At 39.3% G+C, this 20,007-nt stretch overlaps 1 protein-coding gene across 7 annotated transcripts in view; it reads left to right on the top strand.

The window, feature by feature from the left end:
- LOC123981298 (beta-amyrin 28-monooxygenase-like) overlaps positions 1-20,007 on the top strand; it is a 35,186-nt gene that overhangs the window by 11,508 nt on the left and 3,671 nt on the right. For 4 of the 7 annotated variants that reach the window (XM_046065997.1, XM_046065996.1, XM_046065991.1 and 1 more), the window contains 10 exons: positions 1,466-1,543; positions 1,756-1,840; positions 2,312-2,347; positions 2,771-2,910; positions 3,235-3,358; positions 3,802-3,946; positions 4,356-4,460; positions 7,437-7,564; positions 14,350-14,430; positions 19,561-19,648. In XM_046065997.1, coding sequence (XP_045921953.1) covers positions 1,504-1,543; positions 1,756-1,840; positions 2,312-2,347; positions 2,771-2,910; positions 3,235-3,358; positions 3,802-3,946; positions 4,356-4,460; positions 7,437-7,564; positions 14,350-14,430; positions 19,561-19,648 — 972 coding nt within the window. In that variant the 5' untranslated portion in view covers positions 1,466-1,503. Of the gene's footprint in view, positions 1-1,465; positions 1,544-1,755; positions 1,841-2,311; positions 2,348-2,770; positions 2,911-3,234; positions 3,359-3,801; positions 3,947-4,355; positions 4,461-7,436; positions 7,565-11,628; positions 11,712-11,958; positions 11,991-14,349; positions 14,431-19,560; positions 19,649-20,007 lie in introns of all 7 variants that reach the window. The other 3 variants (XM_046065992.1, XM_046065994.1, XM_046065993.1) reach the window with 3 other exon arrangements.

Below are 20,007 nucleotides of genomic sequence, written 5' to 3'. Positions count from 1 at the left end.
AACTGCCAAACTGCTGCGTTTATATGTGTTTATTTCTTTGTTCCTCTCTCTGTGCTGGAGTTCTTTAAGAACTTGGTGGCTTGATCCAGATTATTATTAAATTGGTTGAATTTTAATAAGAGTGTGTTTATTCATATAGTGTATCAAGCTTATTACTTAAGTATATTTACTGCAAATCTGATATTGATATTTTACTCATGGATAGGGACGTTAGGCTACTGTATGAATGAGCACTTTAGAGATAATGATAGTAATTATATACATAAGCCTTTATGTGGCAGGTCTGGTTGTATACTCGGGAAAGATTGTGAAAATGGAAGGATTTAGGCGGAGTAGTGGATTACATATAGACAACATATTTCTGTGGTTTTTACATGGTTTGAATTTGGTTGTGGGCCCAGGGGGGTTTATATAATAATGATATACAGTAATCAAGAGGTGAATTTGTGCATTATACTTTGTCAAATAAAGCAAGCCAGGCAGTCTTCCGTGTTTGAGAACGACGCTGTTTTATAATCGCCCACTATAGGGCTGCAGCACCGCAATAACAGCCTAGTTCAAATGAACGAAATGACTCAAAAAATTTTTTGTTAATTTTAATGAACGAGATTTGAATGAATGAGTCTGTCAGAAGACTCGAATTTGCCATCACTATCGCAGTCTGAAGCGGCTTTGATTTGGATCACACTACCTTGTTTCTTACGACCCGCCCTTCTCTGCTTCTGATTGGCTAGTAGTCCTTACCTGGGAACTGCGTATGTGCAACTCCCAACAAAGCTTTTGTACAAGTAAGAATCAGTCTGTAGCTCAAGAGCGTAATTATGTTGCTTATTTGAAGAATTTAGATATTTGTGCCAATACTGTACCTGACCTTTAGTACCAAAACCAAACCATTTGTTTTTCAATCCATGTACCATGTATCCCCTTTTTCACTAAATATGCCAAATTCCTCAGTGCATGATATGTTTTATTGTATTTTGGATGAAATTTTCATAATAAAAAAAAATAGTGGCATAGTGAATTGAGACATAAAAGAACATTATTCCAAAACAGACAATTAACTAGGCTTTAAAGATGATGAATTTTATATTTCAACCAGATGTCAGGCATGGTGAAATACACCATACCCTAAAGGAGTCTTTGTGTGAACATAAACTGCAATCCATTTAGATATATTATAAATATTTCTAATGTTTATTTCATTTTCATTTTTTGTTTCCCTGGGTCAATTGGATTTGAGAAGAGGATTCATTTGCATTATTGAATCCTGCTATCTTGTTACGCCGTAACTATTACACTTCCACAGAAGCACCCCCAGTATCTGTTCTTCTAGCCTGCTTTGTTTGTAGGACACATAAACCTGCAGGCAGAATTAAACCCTGACATGGATATGTGTGTGAACAGTATGCATATATGTGTGTGTGTGTGTGTGTGTGTGTAATAACATTTACGTTGTGTGTTTCAGAGAAGTCTAATTTGTTTCTGAAGGATCCAACTGACCTGATGACCAACATTTATGGGGACACCGTTGTCACCACTAACGGTAAACACATGCATGCACAAAACAAAACAGAAGGCGTGACAAAGATTAGAAAAAATATACTAAAGCAAACAATGCTAACACTTTCCAAAAGGCAGCCACTCACAGCAATATAAACCCAACACCTTAGTAATGCAAGATCGTGACTGTAGAAATGTGTTTAAATTCAGCTCTGCAAATATAACCTAAGTGACTTTTGTATTTGTGTGTTTCAGGTGAGGAGGCATGTCTCCTCCGTCTGTCTCTCACCAGCCTGTTCACAGGAAGTTGTCTGGAATCATCAAGTGATTATATCACCAGGTGGGGAGAGTAATGTTATTAGAATAGTTTTGTTGTCGTGGATGCCTTTGACTGAAGTTTGTGTTAATACGTATTTAATGACCTGTAGGGTCACATGGTTCTTCACAGACAGGCTCATTTTTTTACTCTAGTTGTGTATTTAGAGCTTCTTGTTCAATGGATATCTGTGATGGCACAGAAAATGGTGACACAACAGCAAAGCCTTTATTGCTCCAACAGTTGTAATGCATCCATCCATGTCGAAGGTTTCTTGAGCAAGAGCTGACCAGCTGTCTGTTCCCCTGAACCCACAAATCCCTACAATAATTTTACTGTGTGTAATGTGGGGAGTCAAATGCTGGAATAGCAAGTGAACGCAGATTATGTTATTATAATGTACAGAATGTAGCAAAATGCGCTGACGTGTTTTTTGAATGACTTAATTTTGAGACTGAAGTGTGTGTGTGATTCTCTACCTCTTTCTCTCCACAGTGTATGTGAGCGCTGTCTAAAGGACCTCTCTCTCAGGTAACACTTAATATAAACCTCCAGCACTCAAAGCATGTACATTTATTATTTTGGCTGACATTTTTGTCCAAAGTGATGTACAAAGCAGGATTATAAGTTGTTTCACAAGCTGTAAAACTAAAATATAAAAGACATTTGGAAAAACAATATCAGCAGTGACATAAAAAAATGGTGTGGAGATCATGTTTCACTGTGTGTGTGTGCGCAATGAAGAAAAGTTACAGCAGCCACATGTCACTTACAATAAATACAGTTTCATGATGTGTTTTTTTCCCAGTCCTTTATGGGATTGTTAGCAGCATTTAATTCAAGTCACTTCATATTTACATTACAGACTAATTGTTTTGGGACAGTAAAGTTAATGTATGCAACTAACAAACATGTGATCCGTGTGTGTGTGTGTGTGTGTGTGTGTGTGTATAGTGGCCAGCCAGAGTGTGTATACTCTGCCTTTAAGCGTCTGGGGACAGAATTGGTATTGGGCATTTTTCTGAACGTAAGAGCAGAGGAGCAGCCTGAACTTTACCAGGACATTGTGCAGCTTTGTACACAGCACTGGCATGGTATGAACACACATACACACACAAAACCACAACTTGCTTCCCCTGACCTTCCTAAGCAGCCTTATTTGCTTTCTGTTACTATATAAAGATAAAGATAGATAAACTGCCCCAAAAAGAATCTATGTAAATGTGTCTTGTACTTAAATGCAGCACTGGTTTTGTAAGACACTTAAGACACTGTTGCAGACATATGTAATGAGCCAGTTTTGTTGTTCTGCAATACAGCATAGCAAAACTTCCACTTTCATTTCAGTTCAATAAACGTTTGTGTGGTTTTGACCATCTTTGCCCATTTTTTGAACAACTCGTTGTTTGACCCCGCAGGTCTGATCTCTGCTCCGGTGAACGTGAAGGTTCCTCTGTGGTCTTCAGGTTTCTCTACCGCTCTGGACGCCAGAGACAAACTGGTGGACATCATCAAAGACAAACTGGAGAATGACACACAGGGGTGAGGCTGCATATGTGTCTGTACCTCTATCTTTCTCTGTGCCTTTCTCAGTCGTACACACAAACACAGGCAGGCACACAAAAACACACACACAGTTCCTAGCAGAGACAGAAGGAACCGCCCAATTGCTTCTGTTCTTTCCCTCTCAGCCTCTTGCATTCTCCTTCTTTCTTTCTAAATTTCAGTATCTTTATCTCTTTTTCTTGCATTGCATGCAGACACACACACACACACTGATTGTAAAATGAAAACTCCATTTTACCATCATTCCCAAACGCACTGCTGGTAGTATTGTAGAATAATGCCATAAATCAGAGGCTAGTAGAGGCTGTTGATCTGTTTTCGTTGATTTGTTTATAGTAACCTGCTATTAATTAGTAATGATCTCTAGAACATGACTCTAATTCTTGCTGTCTCCTCTCTCCCTTGTCGGATCTCTTCAGTTTTGTCGGCTCACTTGGTTCCTTGCCGCTTCCCGACTCCAGCTCTGCCTCCCAGCATCTCCTGCTGTTCATCTCAGCACTGATCCCCAAAGCCCTGGCGTCGCTGCTCACCTCCTTCACACTGGCACTTGGTGGAAACGGACAGGTAATTTCATGATGAGACAAAATGACTGAAAGAAAATTGTCTTCAGTGCACAGAAATTGTGTAAGCAGTAAAATGTACAAATTGTGGTAAGATCCAAGTTTTGCACACAGGCTTTATATCTTTAGATGGTAAGAAAGTAACTTAAAGATAATTCAATTCAATTAATTGTAACATACCACTCCAATCCATCATACTGGTCCAGCTCTATGCATACTTAGATCAGCACTTCAGCATCCTGATAAAAACACTGTGATGGACATTGGTATTGTGTGAAGTGAAAGTTATTACCAGTATTTCTGTTCTTTCTGAGCAAAAATTAGGCCTCTGCAATAACCACAACTATATGCCTATTTCTTTCTGCTTTAAATAAAATTAACAATCAAAAATCTTTCTCCATGTCCATGAGAAGATGCGCCGGCAAGCGATGGAAGACCCTGATTACCTGCACAGAGTCCTGCTGGAGGTGCAGAGACTTTGGCCTCCTTTCATTGGTGGACGCAGAATAGCTAATCAGGTAGGAGTGTTCACCTGGGAACTGGTTTAGCGTCCTGTTGATTTTCATGTAGATCAGAATGAGTATTCAGCATTTCTCATCCAGTGTTCTGAATTTTCTAAAGCCATTTTAATTATAAATAGCACTAGTCTCTGGACAAATATAAACTCAAAAAAATGTGAAGATCAGGATTTATTATTTTAAGGGTTTCCAGCAAATGGAAAACACTGAGCTGTTGTGTAGAGACTGAAATGAAATGGTACTCATTTGAGCATTTTATGCTTCACATTTTGGCACATAGTAGATACAGTTGTCCAGAAAATCTTAACAATGAGTGCAAAATGTAAATGCCAATCTCTGAATTATGAACATTATAAGTGACATGAAGAGCAAATTTAAGAGCAAACTAAAGGGAGCATTACTATAACAACTAGCACGTTAGCTGTTTTTTTTTTTTTTTTTTTGTATGGAGTAAAATGTTCAGTAAAAAATATGACAAAATATGGGGATTTAGTTCATGCAAATGTTTTCATGTGGATGTTTTAACAAGGCTGTTAATTGGACAAACAGTTATAACTAAGAATGTCAAGGTTTAACTAATCTAGGGTAACTTAATTTCCTCCTGATCAAACCTTGTGAAATAACCCATTTCTGTACACTTGAGCTGAAGGATTTGTAGTGTTGTTTGTATTTATATTCCGGCAGTCTTCAAAATGTGACACAGGGCAGGATTTTTTTTTTGCCGTTTTCTGTGTTGCACTCCTTTCCTGTAGATGGCGACATATTACTGTAGATAAAAGGTTCTTCCACTGTACACCTACCATGAGTGACGCAAACACCTTACAGTGCATTATACTAGTTTGGTCAATCAGTTTCAGGCTCATCATTTTGCATCAAGTGTCTCTCAGCTGCTGTTGGTAAAAGTCCTGTAACAACCTTTGAGACTTGAAGCACTGAGGACATTTACAGTGTTCCAGGCGAGACAGAAACTACAGTAAAACAAAGACAGATTGTGAGTCCTGTTACATTGATTACCGTGTTAACAGAGGCCTAACTATCAGTATTTGAGCAGCATATACTGTATGTTTTAAATGCAACATGACACATCTAATGAAATATCATTAGACTAATTACAGAGGCATTCAACTCAAAATTCACATTATTTACTGCAGGCCTGATAGATAGTAAACGATAAGATGAAGTGATGGCTGCATGAACATGCAATAAGTTCATGCAGCCATCACTTCATCTTATCGTTTACTATCTATCTGTGCAGGTTAACTATTCTGGTCTATAACCTATACTGTATTGTAAATCTGTGTGCTATACACACAATCATCTTTTATCCTGTAAGCCAACTTTATTTGTTACAACAGCCTTATGCAACAACCCAATCAGAGGCATTGATTCATTTCTGTGATCGATCGGCTCCGCTCCCACAGAAGGAAGGGAGCTGGGGTGGGATGTCAGGATTGGCGGTGGGAGCGATGTGTGCTGGTGACACTGTGAAGCCGAGTGGAAAGTCATTTGTCACTTTTTGGAAACGCACCAGCACTCTTCGATTGCTGTTGGCATCAGCGGGACCCGGGTTCATGACGTGTGGGAGAATTTTAGAGAAGAAAGAACTCAATGAATAGATGTGTCTGACACGTGTGTTTTTTTTAAAGCCACAAAGGTCATGAAACAATGAAACAAAATATAGAAAACAAAAACGCGAGATGTATTTGTTATTATTAGAGAAGGAAGGAGAATAAAGTTTCTATGCCGACTCAAGTAGGCTAGTAGAATATTTGTGTTGAAAAGTATTTAAGTAGTTAGTAGAAGTACTTACGTCTCATATAATATACTTTTTAAGTTGAATGTTATAATGACTGTAATGAAACGTATCAAAATAATGAAGCCACAGTGATGTTTTAATATTGAATAATTGACAAGGAACAAAACCAGAAAGAGTGACAGTAGATTTTTCCCTTGGCAGTACCTTTTGTAAAACATCCCAACACACTGCTAATGAAAAGAAAAGCTAGAGGGAAGTGCTGCATCTGGGGTTGATGAGATGTTTATGTGTGCAGGTAGGCGTGTAAGAAAGAGAAAATATTAGTATTCACAATCAGGTGGAAAAAGTAGGACCGCCATCCAGGTGGAACTAAGATATGCAATAGTTTTAGCAACTTTGTGTGTGTCTGAGAGCAAGAGGGAGAGAGAATGAACTCTGTGAGGGCAGCGACATCTCTCAGTGAGAACCGGGAGAAAGAAAGAGATTTTTTTAAAGATTTTCCACTCCAGCAGAGAGAAAAATGAGGAAGAGGGGAGAGGAAAGAGAAACAGTGATCATGTTCCGTGGCAGTCCATTAGTGCAGCTACTAATGGATGTAGTGAAAAGATGAATTAAAAGGGTAACAATTGGTTAAGTGGTCTTTTTGCCCCAAGGTGGGTGGCTTTGTGAAAAACCAACTCAGGAAATGTTGTTCAAAATGAAATGTAAATGTAATTTTCATATGAGCCAAACATCAGGGTTAAAGAAGTCTCCCATTCATGTTGCTTCAAAGGGGTATTAATAGCATGTTCTCAAAGTTGCGTCATTTCAGTGTTCCCAGTTGGGTGCAATGACACTGCTTACAAAGTCCTGAACAGTTAAACAGTTAAAATACATAGGTGTCATCACAGGTGTCATAGATGTGAATACAAGACCTTTTGTATGATTTTCCAGTTGGGTGTTCATTCCACTCACAAACTGTTGCATATTTCAGTTTAACTTAATTTCATAATATTTTGTAAGCTTTGTTTATTCACTCATCATTTAAATTGAGGCCTTCAAAGGCTTGAGGAAAATTGACTGAAATCACCACAAAACTGATCAACTACCGCTTTCTTGACAATCCAGAAACGGAGAAAGAAACGTGAATGTCAGATAATTTAAATAACATGTAATAATGTGATGTAATGTCCGTGTGTGTGTGTGTGTGTGTGTGTGTGTGTGTGTGTGTGTGTATATAGGACTCCACTCTCGCAGGGTTTAATGTCCCAAAGGATTATGGCGTGATCTATATCAGCCACTCTGTACACCGTGACCCAGAGGTGTTCCAGCAGCCGGACCACTTCCTCCCGGAAAGATGGAGCGGAAGGTGAGGATTTTAGATCTTCATTGAGTATAGACCTCGTTTCAGAAATACACTTCAGTGTCCTATGTGGTTCCTACTTATAGCAAAAGGGCTTCAGAGTTGATTTATTATTATTTATTTAAGAAGAAAATTATGAATCACAACATACACAAGTTGTAATCTAGTGAGGGTTACTACAAAGCAAAGACAAGAAGAGCAAAACATATGAAACGGAAGAAAAACTTTGGGAGACATTCAAAAGAATGGAGAAACCTAGGTGTGTGTGTATTCGTGCAGTGGCACCATCCCACACATGTGAATGCTTAACATATAAACACCATTTCTAACAGCCAATGAATTCTCCAACCCGGTCCAGATCAAGTCATCTCAGATCATTTTATCATAACTAGTTAACTGGGTGCTGGCCAGCCATCATTTTCTTCTCCTTTTTATAGCAGTCTGAAATTGTTGACATTGATGTTTTCTGGATGGCTGCCAGAATAATGTTAGCTAACCATAGCTGTTAAAGTTCAGTGCATCGTAATGAAAGGCATTGAAATGTAGACATTCCATGATAAAATCAATTAATTTCAATGTAATCTCCACTTTCAGTAGATTCACTTGAGAAGGTGAAGTAAATAATTGCAATTTTGAATCCAAATTTGTTGAACTTTAACACATAAATTTGCACCATCTTGACACTGCTGACCTTTTAGGGAACGGGCAGTCCTAAATAGAAGAAGCTATCGTAGCTGTACCATCCTGAGATCAAAATGTCAGGGGGGCAGTAAACGTCCTAGCACAGAGAATTAAAGAAAGAAGCCCTGAGGGCTATGTGACAGACTAGCAATAGCATTTTCGTGGCTTGCTAACATGTTAGCTTGTCAGCCATGCTACAGTAGTCCCTACGGAACCGAGCCTCTAGCATCACCTGTTTCACAAAGATGTGTGGATGCACTTTCTCTTTGAGTTAATCTATTTAAAGGTCTATTAGTCTGATGTTTTTGTCATTCATTGAGTCACAGCAAGTCAAAGACTGCAGAAATTTCAAATCATAAAAGGTAACTTCAGATTTTGGTTTCAGACCTTTAGAATAAGCATTTGCTGTCAGCTTCTTTCTAGAGCTGCCATTTTGCAAAGATTATAAACAGTCACAAAAGGAGAAAAAAATATCAGCGAATAGGCAGAGAAATGAATTTCAGCACCTACAGAAGCAGAAAATAGAGCAGAAAGAAAGTCAAGAAATTACAATTTTTGAGTAAGTCATTTAACTCGACTAGAAAAATTGACGCCTCACATACACATGTAACCCACAGAACTGGAAACTGAAACTGGGACATTTTTGTGCAGCACTGTTCACACACTAACTGTGGTATCACACACTGACACACACACACGCATACACACACACAAACACACTGACCATTAGAAGTAGTAAGAGAGAGGAAGCTTTCAGTGGCCTGACACATAAAGGGTCGAGGGAATGCGTCACGATAAGCCATTTAATAATTTCTACCAATAGCCTGTCGCCAAAGTCATCATGCCTTTCTTTCTCTTTTTCTTTTCTGTTTTACGTTTAGCAATTTTGGCTACATTGGTGTGGAAACATTTGAATAAGTGGTACTTAAAAGGAGGTTTGAAATGCAGTTTTCACCACAGGAAAAGGTGACAGGAACAGAGTCTAGACCTCACTGATCAGTACATCTGATGGACAAATCTGTGGAAGGAGTATTAAGACAAAAACAAGTTAGTAAATATGAAAATAAATACATGTACAGCATTACTGCCTTGCGGTGGACATTATAGCCCTGCGATGGACTGGCGACCTGTCCAGGGTATACTGTGCCTCTCGCCCTATGCCAGCTGGTATTGGCTCCAGCCACCCACGATCCTGCATGGGTAAGCAAGTATAGAAGATGACTAGATCTAAAATAGTGCAGTAGGCTACTTAAATTGAAACTTTGTTTTGCCGGCCTGAATAATCATTATTACTTTCAAGAAGAAGAAACTTTAATCTTGTAACAGCTAAAAAAGTAGCTCTACAGCTAAGAGTGCTAACCGCAGTCATACCACAGCCACAGAAAGGAAGCTACTTGTTTCTAAATAGACTTGCAGGTGTCAAAATATACAACAATAGCAACGGTACTTCTGCTTTGTGCTAAGATACCAAGAGCTTCACACCTAGCCTACTGTAGTTGTAAAAAGTGTCTATTAAGTGGAGATATAGGGTATTCTTTTAAATGTAAAACAGGTTGCACTGCTGTAACCTGAATTAAAAATGAACCACATGCCCGCTTTCTCGGTCCCTTGGGTTAAGCGCTATTCTGCTTCAACACCGCAGCTTATGAAATTGAGTCCGCTAACCAAAAAACGACCAGCTCCCAACACAACACAGGCTTCAACACAAACTCCACTTAAGGATAAAAAACAGCAATAAAACTTTATGTGCTGAAGCCCGTCACGACAAACAAGAACAGCATCGGAAAGGCTTGTAGTGATGGGAAGAGTCAGACTTTTGACAGACTCGAGTCACCAAGTTCTCAAACACAGAAGGCTGCCTGGTTTGCTCTAATTGACAAAGTGTAATGCACAAATTCACCTCTTGATCTTTCTCCATCATTGCTCTATAAAGCCCCATGGAGCCACAACCAAATTCATTCATTCATCCATGGAAAAACTACAGAAATATGTTGTCAATATTCAATTAAGCCACTATTCTGGTTAAATCCATTCATTTTCACAATTTTTCCTGAGTATACAACCAGACCAGCCATATATATATATATGTTATAATTATAATTACTATCTTTATATCTTTAAAGCGCTCATTCATACAGCAGCCTAATGTCCATATCTATGAATAAAATCTTGCAGGGAATATGTTGAAGTAATAAGCTTGACACACTAGATGAATAAAACACCTCTTATTAAAATTTAACAAATTTAATAATCTCAAACACTGCAGGTTGTTCACCAGTGAGGAGCTGTGAAACAGCACGGCTCTGTTGGTAAATAAAAAGTAAAAGTTGCGTTGCGTTCTCTGGTGGACCGGATCAGCTGTGAACAAACCACAGGGCTAACGCTAACGTTGCTATTTGGCTGTGTTTTGAAGAGGTGGTATTATGCTCATTTTCAGGTTCAAAATCTTAATTAGGGGTTGTACCAGAACAGGTTTACATGGTTTAATTTTCAAAAAACACCATATTTTTCTCATACTGCACATGTGCTGTACGCTCCGCTCTTGAGCTACAGAGTGATGCATCTTACTTGTACAAAATCTTTGTTGAGAGTTGCACATGCGCAGTTCCCAGGTAAGGACTACTAGCCAATCAGAAGCAGAGAAGGGCGGGTCGTAAGAAACAAGGTAGTGTGATCCAAATCAAAGCCGCTTCAGACTGCGAGCGTAACCTAGCAGATGGTTTAAGTTACTCACAAGTCCACAACATCATTGTTCCACATCTTACCATAAACCACTACAAAAATTACCATATTTCAACTCAGTTTTACATAAAAATTGGCCAAACAATTTGAATGTTTGCTCAGTAGCTTTCACATCGGGTGTAACATTAGCATTATAGCTATAACTTTAGCTGTGTTAGCCAACGTTTACAACAACTCCGCACTTGAACAGTCTGTGAAGTTACATTGCGTGTTTATTTTAAATATAATTCACAACCAATAAAGCATACTTACAGGTTGTGATTTCCAGGCTCAAACAGAGTCGGAGTTGCATCGTCTTTTAGGACTAGACGTTGAACTGTTGGCGGTGTTCTGACGATCTATGCTGCCTTGCCGAAAATTGCCACCATAGCGCAAATCGATAGACTCGACTCTACTCGGCCCTGCTCCGTTTTCCATTGCAGACAGTACCCAGAGATAGTACGTAGCTTGCAGTTGTGTGTGGCATCGCTATAACGACGCCACACCCAACTGCCATGACATAATGTTCAATGCGACACACAAACCAGCGATCCACACACAGCTTTCTCTTTTTTAAGTTAAAACGTTTCAACATCCTCAGAATGTAAAGACGGATAAGCGGTATGAAAACCTTCCAGCTGTGTTTTCCTCTGCCGTTGTTTCTGCAGCGGTCTGTGTGACGGCGGGAGCAGAGGGCTCTGTGAGCGGGCGGATGGCCGGCGTCACATGCTATTCCCACGGGTTGGCACAGGTATCCCCCGCAGGAGTATTTTTGTTCCGCCATCACTTCTCGTAAAACTGTCAATATTCTAAATCTACACAGCTGATTTCTCAGCTCAGAACTTCTCAGAAGTGGATTTAGTGATGAAATTCCATACAAAAACTGTTAAACTTTCTGTTGCTGGCCTCTGTCTGGCGCACGCAATGATGATGCAGTGAATAGTGAATATTCTCTCTGACCAATCAGCAGTCTGTCGTGTTTTCATGTTATATTTTAGTATCCCTCAGCTCGCTTGGAACCTCGACGGAGGTGAGGTGATACGAAAAAAAGTACCCGGAAGCAGGTACAGGTACAACATTTCGGTAGAACTCTGTCAGTGCTCTGAAGTGGAGCGGACCCAGAATAACTCTCATCAGCTGTTAGCTGTAAACATTAGCAGGACTAAAGTTACAGTACGGCTGTGTTAAAACTATTGCACAACATCACTGCGCTGTAATAATGTTACGCTTTGTTAAATGTCACAACATTATCAAAATAAATATATAATGTCAGTCCAGTGACTGTTACCTGACAACCGACTTGCCTCTCATTCTCTGGCGCTAGCAGTACCTCAGCCTGCCAAGTGAAGACAGACTCCGAGGAGGACCCATGTGAGCGCTGAACGATTAATTAATTCCTGCTCCACAGTAGCCGAGCTGTCACCTGAAAAATTAACGACTCAAACCCAGAGACCCACAGTACTGTTTCCTGTGCTGATGAAGCCCATGCTGCTGCCGTGACGAGTGAATGTTAAGAGTTCAAGACTATTCACGCATGCGTGAAAATGAACGTATTACTCACTGAGACAGCCCGTTCCTCCTGAGTCACATACAAGATTAGGTCAAATGAACGAAACGTTCTTTGAACGACACAATACTAAAGGCTTGATTTGGCTCTCGTCCTTTTGGACAGGTAAGCTAAAGTTACTGCAAAGCATGTGAAATTGGCTCAAGTTAGATTACAACACCACATGGAAGACCCATACAGTACGCTAAGATACAGTAATTTTACTTTATGTGGCCTAACTTTTATACTAAAGTGTGGCAACAATATAATTTATAGTATTCAATTTAGCTCACGAACCTTATTCGTTATCATTCAATTAGGGCTGTACATAACGATTATTTTTCAATTATTTTTTTAATTAGTCGATTAATCAAACGACTAATTTTGTGTATTCTAAAGAAAATAAAGTTGCCTAATTCTAAATTAACATACCAATTTATCCAAAATAAATATCAAAAACATGTCTAATCAATAATATTTTATTCAATCATCCTGATGAAGCACATTAGAATAATGACAATAGCAGCAAATCTTAAAATGAATCCAATTTCCTCGTCACTGATGTGTTGTGATAATAACAATAACAGACATTGATTAGGCTACTTTACTATGGATTTATTTCAATATTGAGTAATGCAGTATGATAATCAAATTTTTTCTGCATCAGTGTGGGGCAAAGAAAACAACTGAAACGATTCACAGACTGTACTGTTATTGTTGTCTGTAATGTTGGATTCAGCTTTTCTCTCGCTCATACGTGGCCGTTAAATAAACAGAAAATATGAAACGTCAAACGCTAGATGACACACGATGTAACGTTACATTACCATGACAGTCACGGGGCAGAAATTACTTTTAACATGAGGCCGATAAAGAAATACTTAGAAAATACATTTTAACAGACTACGTGTCCTCGTGCTGATAATGTGCCGTGCTTGTGTGGAGACAGAACAACAGTAAACAGGATTTGCGGCGCTGCCGTCAGTGCTCAGGGATACTTTTGCTTCAAGTGTTTGTGCTGCTTCACGTATTCGTGGACGGCAGCTGTGCTGCAGTGAAGCTATTTCCAATTCACAGAGCTCACGGAACAGCACGCTGTTGAGAGTCTGTCTAAAATACTCCCAAACTTTAGACGGTCGAAGGCGTGGTCTTGTAGCTGAAAACTTTTCCGGGGAAATTCCTGCTAACACCGGATGCAGCAATGCTTCAGCGCACGTAATGCGAGTCGATGTATTTAGGTAATCAATTACATTGACGAATCGCCCCAGCGCTACACAGCTGATTTCACCTCAAAATTATTAAAAAGCTGTGGGCTAAATGCAATTAATGTAGTGTTGCAACGAGCTTGGATTAGTTCAACAACAAGCTGAAAAAAATATTGCTTTAACATTGCAGTGGGAGTTTACCTTAGTTTCCAGCATGTTTTGTGAAGCTGTCTCTATTGAGTCTGTCTCTGTGTCGGAATCTACAAATAGCCCCTTTAATTTACTGGATGGTCCCTTTAAAAATGGATGATGACTGAACACAGTTTCTCGGTATGCTTGTGGTCAGTGGCCATGGTAGAAGTGCAACAATGCATGATAAGATGTCGTCACATACAAAAATAACAACATCCTGTGCGAAATCGTGAATGATTGCTTACATTAAGCACACCCTTTTGCCAAGGGTGTTTTGTTACTCTAAATAAATAAATAAAAATGAACATTGTCTGGGTTCGCACCGGTTAGCACCGCACATAAATACATACATACCCCTATATTGTCACCATAGCAACTGATGCAGATAGATTAACAACTCCGGAGCACACAAATCTGACCTGATCACTTTCATATATACTGTTCAGCACAGAGAGACGGAAACCCCCCCAGCTGAAGACGAGCTGTGGTTGCTGGTGTCCCTCACGCTCTCTCGGTTACCTGCTCTGGTATGGCTCCTTCACTCATTCATTCTCTCTGTCAACTGTCGCTTTTCTATTCATCCACTCCCCCCCATTCACCTGTTTTTTCTCATTCATGCTTGTTCATTCAGGCGACAGAGCGGCTATGAATGTATGTATGTAGGTAACTGCTGCCATGGAAACTGCTCACCTGACACCATCTTTACCAATAGGGATTCCCTCTGTGTGTGTGCAGGATGGGAGAGAGAAATACCCTGTGGAGTGGGATGAGATACAGAAAAATGAGTCAGAGAAGATCCTATCTTGCTTCTTTTTTTCGTGTGTGTGTGTGTGTGGCTCTGTGACTTCTCTGAAATGAAATGTCCTGTGTTAGAGTGGGACATCCCTTTATCGGTTAAATATAACCACCATTATAAAACCCGTTGTAGTGGAAGAGACTGTGAAGATAAATAAAAAATACAGACACGCATGACTGCACATGTTTAACAGCATCAGTTTGAGCAATTTCACAGAAAGGTTTACCTCCGTTTCTGTCCATTATTTTGCTACTGCAAACATAATCAGAAAGCAGTCCATTCATCTGTGAATGAATGGACAGGTCGCTGCTGCCATGGCAACTGGCCACCTCACACCCGTTTTTACCAATGGGGATTCCCTGTGTGCTTTTTATGTGTTTGTGTGTCAGCATGGGATGGGGTTAAGGAATGAGTCAGAGGAGATTTTCCATGAGAAAGTATGATGTAAAATCTTGCAAATGCGTTATAAAAATATAGAAAGAAAGAAAATAAAGTATAAAATGTGACATCCAGAAGTATTATGAGCGTTCTGAGCCTTACAGGATAAGCCTGGTAATCTTATCCTGTAACAACAAATCCCATTAGACTTAAACCAACTAACTAGTCAGTTTCCCCCAGGGTGAATAGATTAGCTATCATTCTGTTGTGTGTTTGCTGTAGCTTCTCTTCAAGCCCTCTATTTATCTTCCGGTCTGTTTCTCTTTCCTCCTACCTGCTTTTTTCTCTGCTGCTTTCTCCATCTGTCAGTCTTCCTGGAGACTGTTTTCCTGTCTGCCTTGATAGTTGCCTGGCTCCTTTTCATGCCACCTGGCTGTTTAATTTAATGACTGCAGTCCTGTTACATAACAAGCCCACCGACAATAACTACAGTTGAACCACATCATCCGTTTGTGTGTGTTTCTGTGAGATAGTTCCGTATATTGTCCGCTGTGTGTGTCCCAGTACATATTGTATCGTCAGCCTGTGTGTGTTTATGTGTGTGTCTGTGCTTTTCCAGGTGGAAGCAAATAGCTGGCGAGTTAACATCCTATCAGCCAAACACCCACACAGGCTCGGCCATAGATAAATGAATCGGAAACGCTACCAAACACAGATAAAAATTCGAGCTACTGTAGCGGGTGGTGTTAGGTTTAGATAAATCTGAGAATGGGGAGTTTCCTTCTTGTCTGCAAAAAATACTGCCATACGTCTGTCTGTGTATTTAGATTCAAGATTCAATACTTGATTGCCTCAGTGTGCTCGACATGACGTCCAATCATAGCATAATAGATAAATTAGAATAAAATCACATCACACATAACAAATAACCCCACACCATGGGCCATTGCAAGCATCCATAGTTGTAGGGTCTAGTGCAAATAACAAGTACAAAATACAGTAAAATACAGTGAGAGTGCAAAGTTAGTTATTAAGTCAGTTATTAATGGGCAAATGTAGGTTTTGGTATTATTCCGTGCTTGTTCACTTCATTCAAACTATAGTTTTGATAGTATTGAATGTTTTGGTAACACTTTATACTATAAGTCAGTTATTCCCTATAATTTCCTGCTAGTTTCCTGGAAATGCCAGTGAACTCAACCAGGCCTTCAATTCCTTTCCCACAAAATTCTTGCTCAGCAAAGATGGGGAATTGTTTATTTAAACCAGGATGAATATTACTTGTGTAAAAGTAGGCTATCAAATAACGTATCAATTAGGAATCATCCATCTGATTATGCTCCCAGAGACAGTGCAACCTCATGCCCAGAGAGAAAGAGAGAGAGAAAGCCTCCTATCAAAGTACTGAAATCCTACCTTAGAAAAGATGAAAGCCGAAGGTTACCGCAGTTATTTCAGCTTGGATACAATTTTATGATGAAGGTTTTACAGGATTTTACATCTCATGTCTATCATACTGGTAAATCTGAATGAATTTACTTTGGTAGAGAATCTAACCGGTCAAATGATGAACATTAAAGAGGTGGTATTATGCTTTTTGGCTTTGGAGTTAGACACCTTTTTTGTGCATGTAATAGGTTTGCAAAGTAAAAAAATCCAAAGTCCAGCCCAAAGGGAGTTCCCATCTCCCACAGAAAACTGAACTGCCTGAAAACAGCTCGTTTGTAGTCCAGCCTTTTCTTCTGCTTTGCTGTGACGTCACAGCAAAATGCGCGTCATAATACTCGCCTAGTGACTAGTCCGACACGCCCTCAAAAACACTGGTGGAAAAACACACTGAGCTGCAGCACACAGTGACAAGACGTCCACCTGCTGCCTCTCCTCTCCCTTCCAAACACTAGCTACCCTCCAGGCAGTCGATGGACTTAAAGTTGTTACTGTGATGTAGCGAGAGCTCAGTTACAACTTTATGGATGAAAGATACATTAGTTACAGATTAATAACTTACCACTCTGAAACTCTGCTGGCAAGGGGAACATATACAGCTGAACCGAAGCGCATGTGCAACTCCCAACAAAGATCTTGTAGAGATGCATCACTCCATAGCTAAAACAAAACATTCACCACACAGGGTAAAAAGAGGAGCTTCAGCAATGTGCAGTATGACAAAGATATGTTGTTTTTTGAAAATGAAACCATGTAAACTTGTTCTGGTACAACCCCTCAATAAGATTTTGAACCTGAAAATGAGCATAATATGACCTCTTTAATATTTGACAAAGAAACTTTGTTAAAAACTGATCCGATATCTAATAGAGACCTGCGTGTATTTGTCAAAATATTGGAATTTAATTGGAAGTGTACCACCCAATTGCTCTGTATTTTAAATATAAAATTTGCACTACATGGAGTTAACCTTTTTTCCCATTGTTCACAGAAATATGGAAATATCTATGATCTAAGAGTTGTGACTTCTGCCAGTCGACTTACAACAACAGCTGCATTCATCTCATCCACACTTGTCGCCATTTTTCTTTTGCTATTTTTCATGAATGTAGTTAGGTGATTGGCTCCCATTCTTAATCCCTCCCACTAAGCTCTGTTTGGTCAACTGTTTCCCAAATTGAGTGTAAAAGTCATCAGTGGGCAAAAGATCAGACCAAGTGTTCAAAACAACTTGACTGGAAGCTGTGCCGCTGAGTGACACCTGACACAAAAATCCATTGATGTTTTAGATCACTGAAACATTTTCTGGAATTGAACTCCTAAAACTCCACATTCAGCAAGTTATCCATTGGAATATGAAGATATAAGGATATACACCAACATTTCACACTGCTACTATTACACTTTACAGTAGAACAAATAATTATACTGTGCAATAGATTATACTTCTCTGATATACTTTCCATCTATTCAGCATATTTTATATAGCCTTGTGCTGGAATGGTAATACTTCCTCTCTCTCTGTGTCTCAGTATTATGGGTCTGTAGTGTATGTTACACATCTTACTGTTTCAGGATGTCCCTAATAGTACATTAAACCATTAGAGAGATGCTGCAAAGAACACTAATATTCTCCCTTCTCTCTCTGCCTCTAACTCTCTTTCACACACACTGCACCCAGACTTTACACACCACTAATGGTTCCTGTTTGCCTTTAATCAGAGCTCAGGTTTCAGAAAGACAGGATGCATTAGTGGTGAGAAGGGAGAGATGGCCTGCATTACCAGGCTGTTGACAAACCTGCCTGGTGGAAACGACCAGCATCACTTTATTTTAAGTAGATGAATTTCAGGAGATTTATACTTTTTGAGGTAACACAAAAGTTCCAAAATACAAGTATATAACATATATAAAGATACAAGTAGTGTATACTCATAAATGATCAAAAAGAACGATATAAACATGCACAATAAACACATCACAAATATTTTAATTTGTATTTTCCATAATCTATCATTCCCCGCTGCTGGGTTGAGCACTAGCTTGGCGAATTGTTAAAAACAAGCTCAAGCGAAAGCTGTGTGTATGTACTCCAGCTGATTAGCTTAGTTTGCCTGGCTGAGACAAACCAGGCACTCTTCGCTCAAACAGCGGCGGCAGAAAGAAGGGCAGAGAGCAGGAGGAAGGACTGATGTCTGAGTTATCATTCTTTCTAAACTGATGTTCCACATCTGAATTTAGTGTGTTATCATGCTAACATTTGCTAATTAGCAGTAAACACATTGTACAGCTGAGACTGATTGGAATGTCACTACCTTTGCTGGCATTTGGTAATAAACTAAAGTATCAGACAAATTGGAATTTTGACGTGATGGTGGCGCTACATGAAAAGTCAGGGGATCACCAAGGTTATTACAGTTCATCCTCTGGAAACAATGTCTGTTCAAAGTTTAATAAAAATGTTCAATCCATCTGACAGTTGAGATATTTCTGGATTGACTACATTGGTAGAAGTCTACAAGTCAGTAGAAGATGCAAGTAAATCAGTGAAGAAATGAGCAGGCAAACAGACCCAGACAATACTGCACTATATTCCAGATTTGATAACATCTGCATTAATTCGTAAATAACAAGTTTTACTTATATGATCAGTGACCACTGGCCATTCGACTATTATTATTGGTTGAGAGACGTCTGTTCATCATGTCAGCATCATCTGATCGTCATATGATGGCATCTGATGATCATCTTATGGATAACAGTGCCTTCTCTGACAGTTTTGTTTGACTCACGAAACAGAAGCATAAGGTGGTTGTTATTCTGTTGAGGGGCCGATTATGAAAGGAATTCCAATCCAGTCTTGTTAAACAGTTCCAGATTGAAGATATCTGATTTGTAGAAAATAATTTTTTTGAAGGTTTTGTGTTCCTCTGACTCTTGAAATTTTGCCAAAACATTGATTTTCTGCATCTCTGATTTCTTTGCACACATTTTGCATTAGTGTGTAACCATGTAATTTATGTTTTTGTATGTGCAGGAATGCAGGCCAGGAGCACTTCCTATGTTCCTTCGGCAGCGGGCCCAGAAGCTGTATTGGAGTTAAACTTACCGATGTCTTCCTTAAGGTGACTCCATTTCTTTGCTCATAACACTGCCATGCATAAACACACTCAAGTGCAAATTTGTGCACACACTTTCTCATTAGAACCATTTCTCAGTCTGTAGAATTGTCTTCTTTTTGAGCAAAGGAGGTTAAAGATTGACCGAAGGTTATCTTTTTCACTGACTTTCTGTTGCATTCAGTTAGTGTTCTGTACAACAGAAACTGACACAAAGAAGATGCTGAGATGTTGAAATACTTGTGGTTTAGAAGCCTCAGCTCTGCATTTTTCATTTACTGGACTGAGTGAAAGGTCAATGGAAAATTTACTTCCATTGTGTTAATCATCAGAGCAACAGAGCTGATGTAAAAAAAAAAATTCAA

Source organism: Micropterus dolomieu, linkage group LG13 (genome assembly GCF_021292245.1).
Source record: "Micropterus dolomieu isolate WLL.071019.BEF.003 ecotype Adirondacks linkage group LG13, ASM2129224v1, whole genome shotgun sequence".
Taxonomy (NCBI): Eukaryota; Metazoa; Chordata; class Actinopteri; order Centrarchiformes; family Centrarchidae; genus Micropterus; species Micropterus dolomieu.
This window is presented reverse-complemented; position numbering and strand designations above follow the sequence as displayed.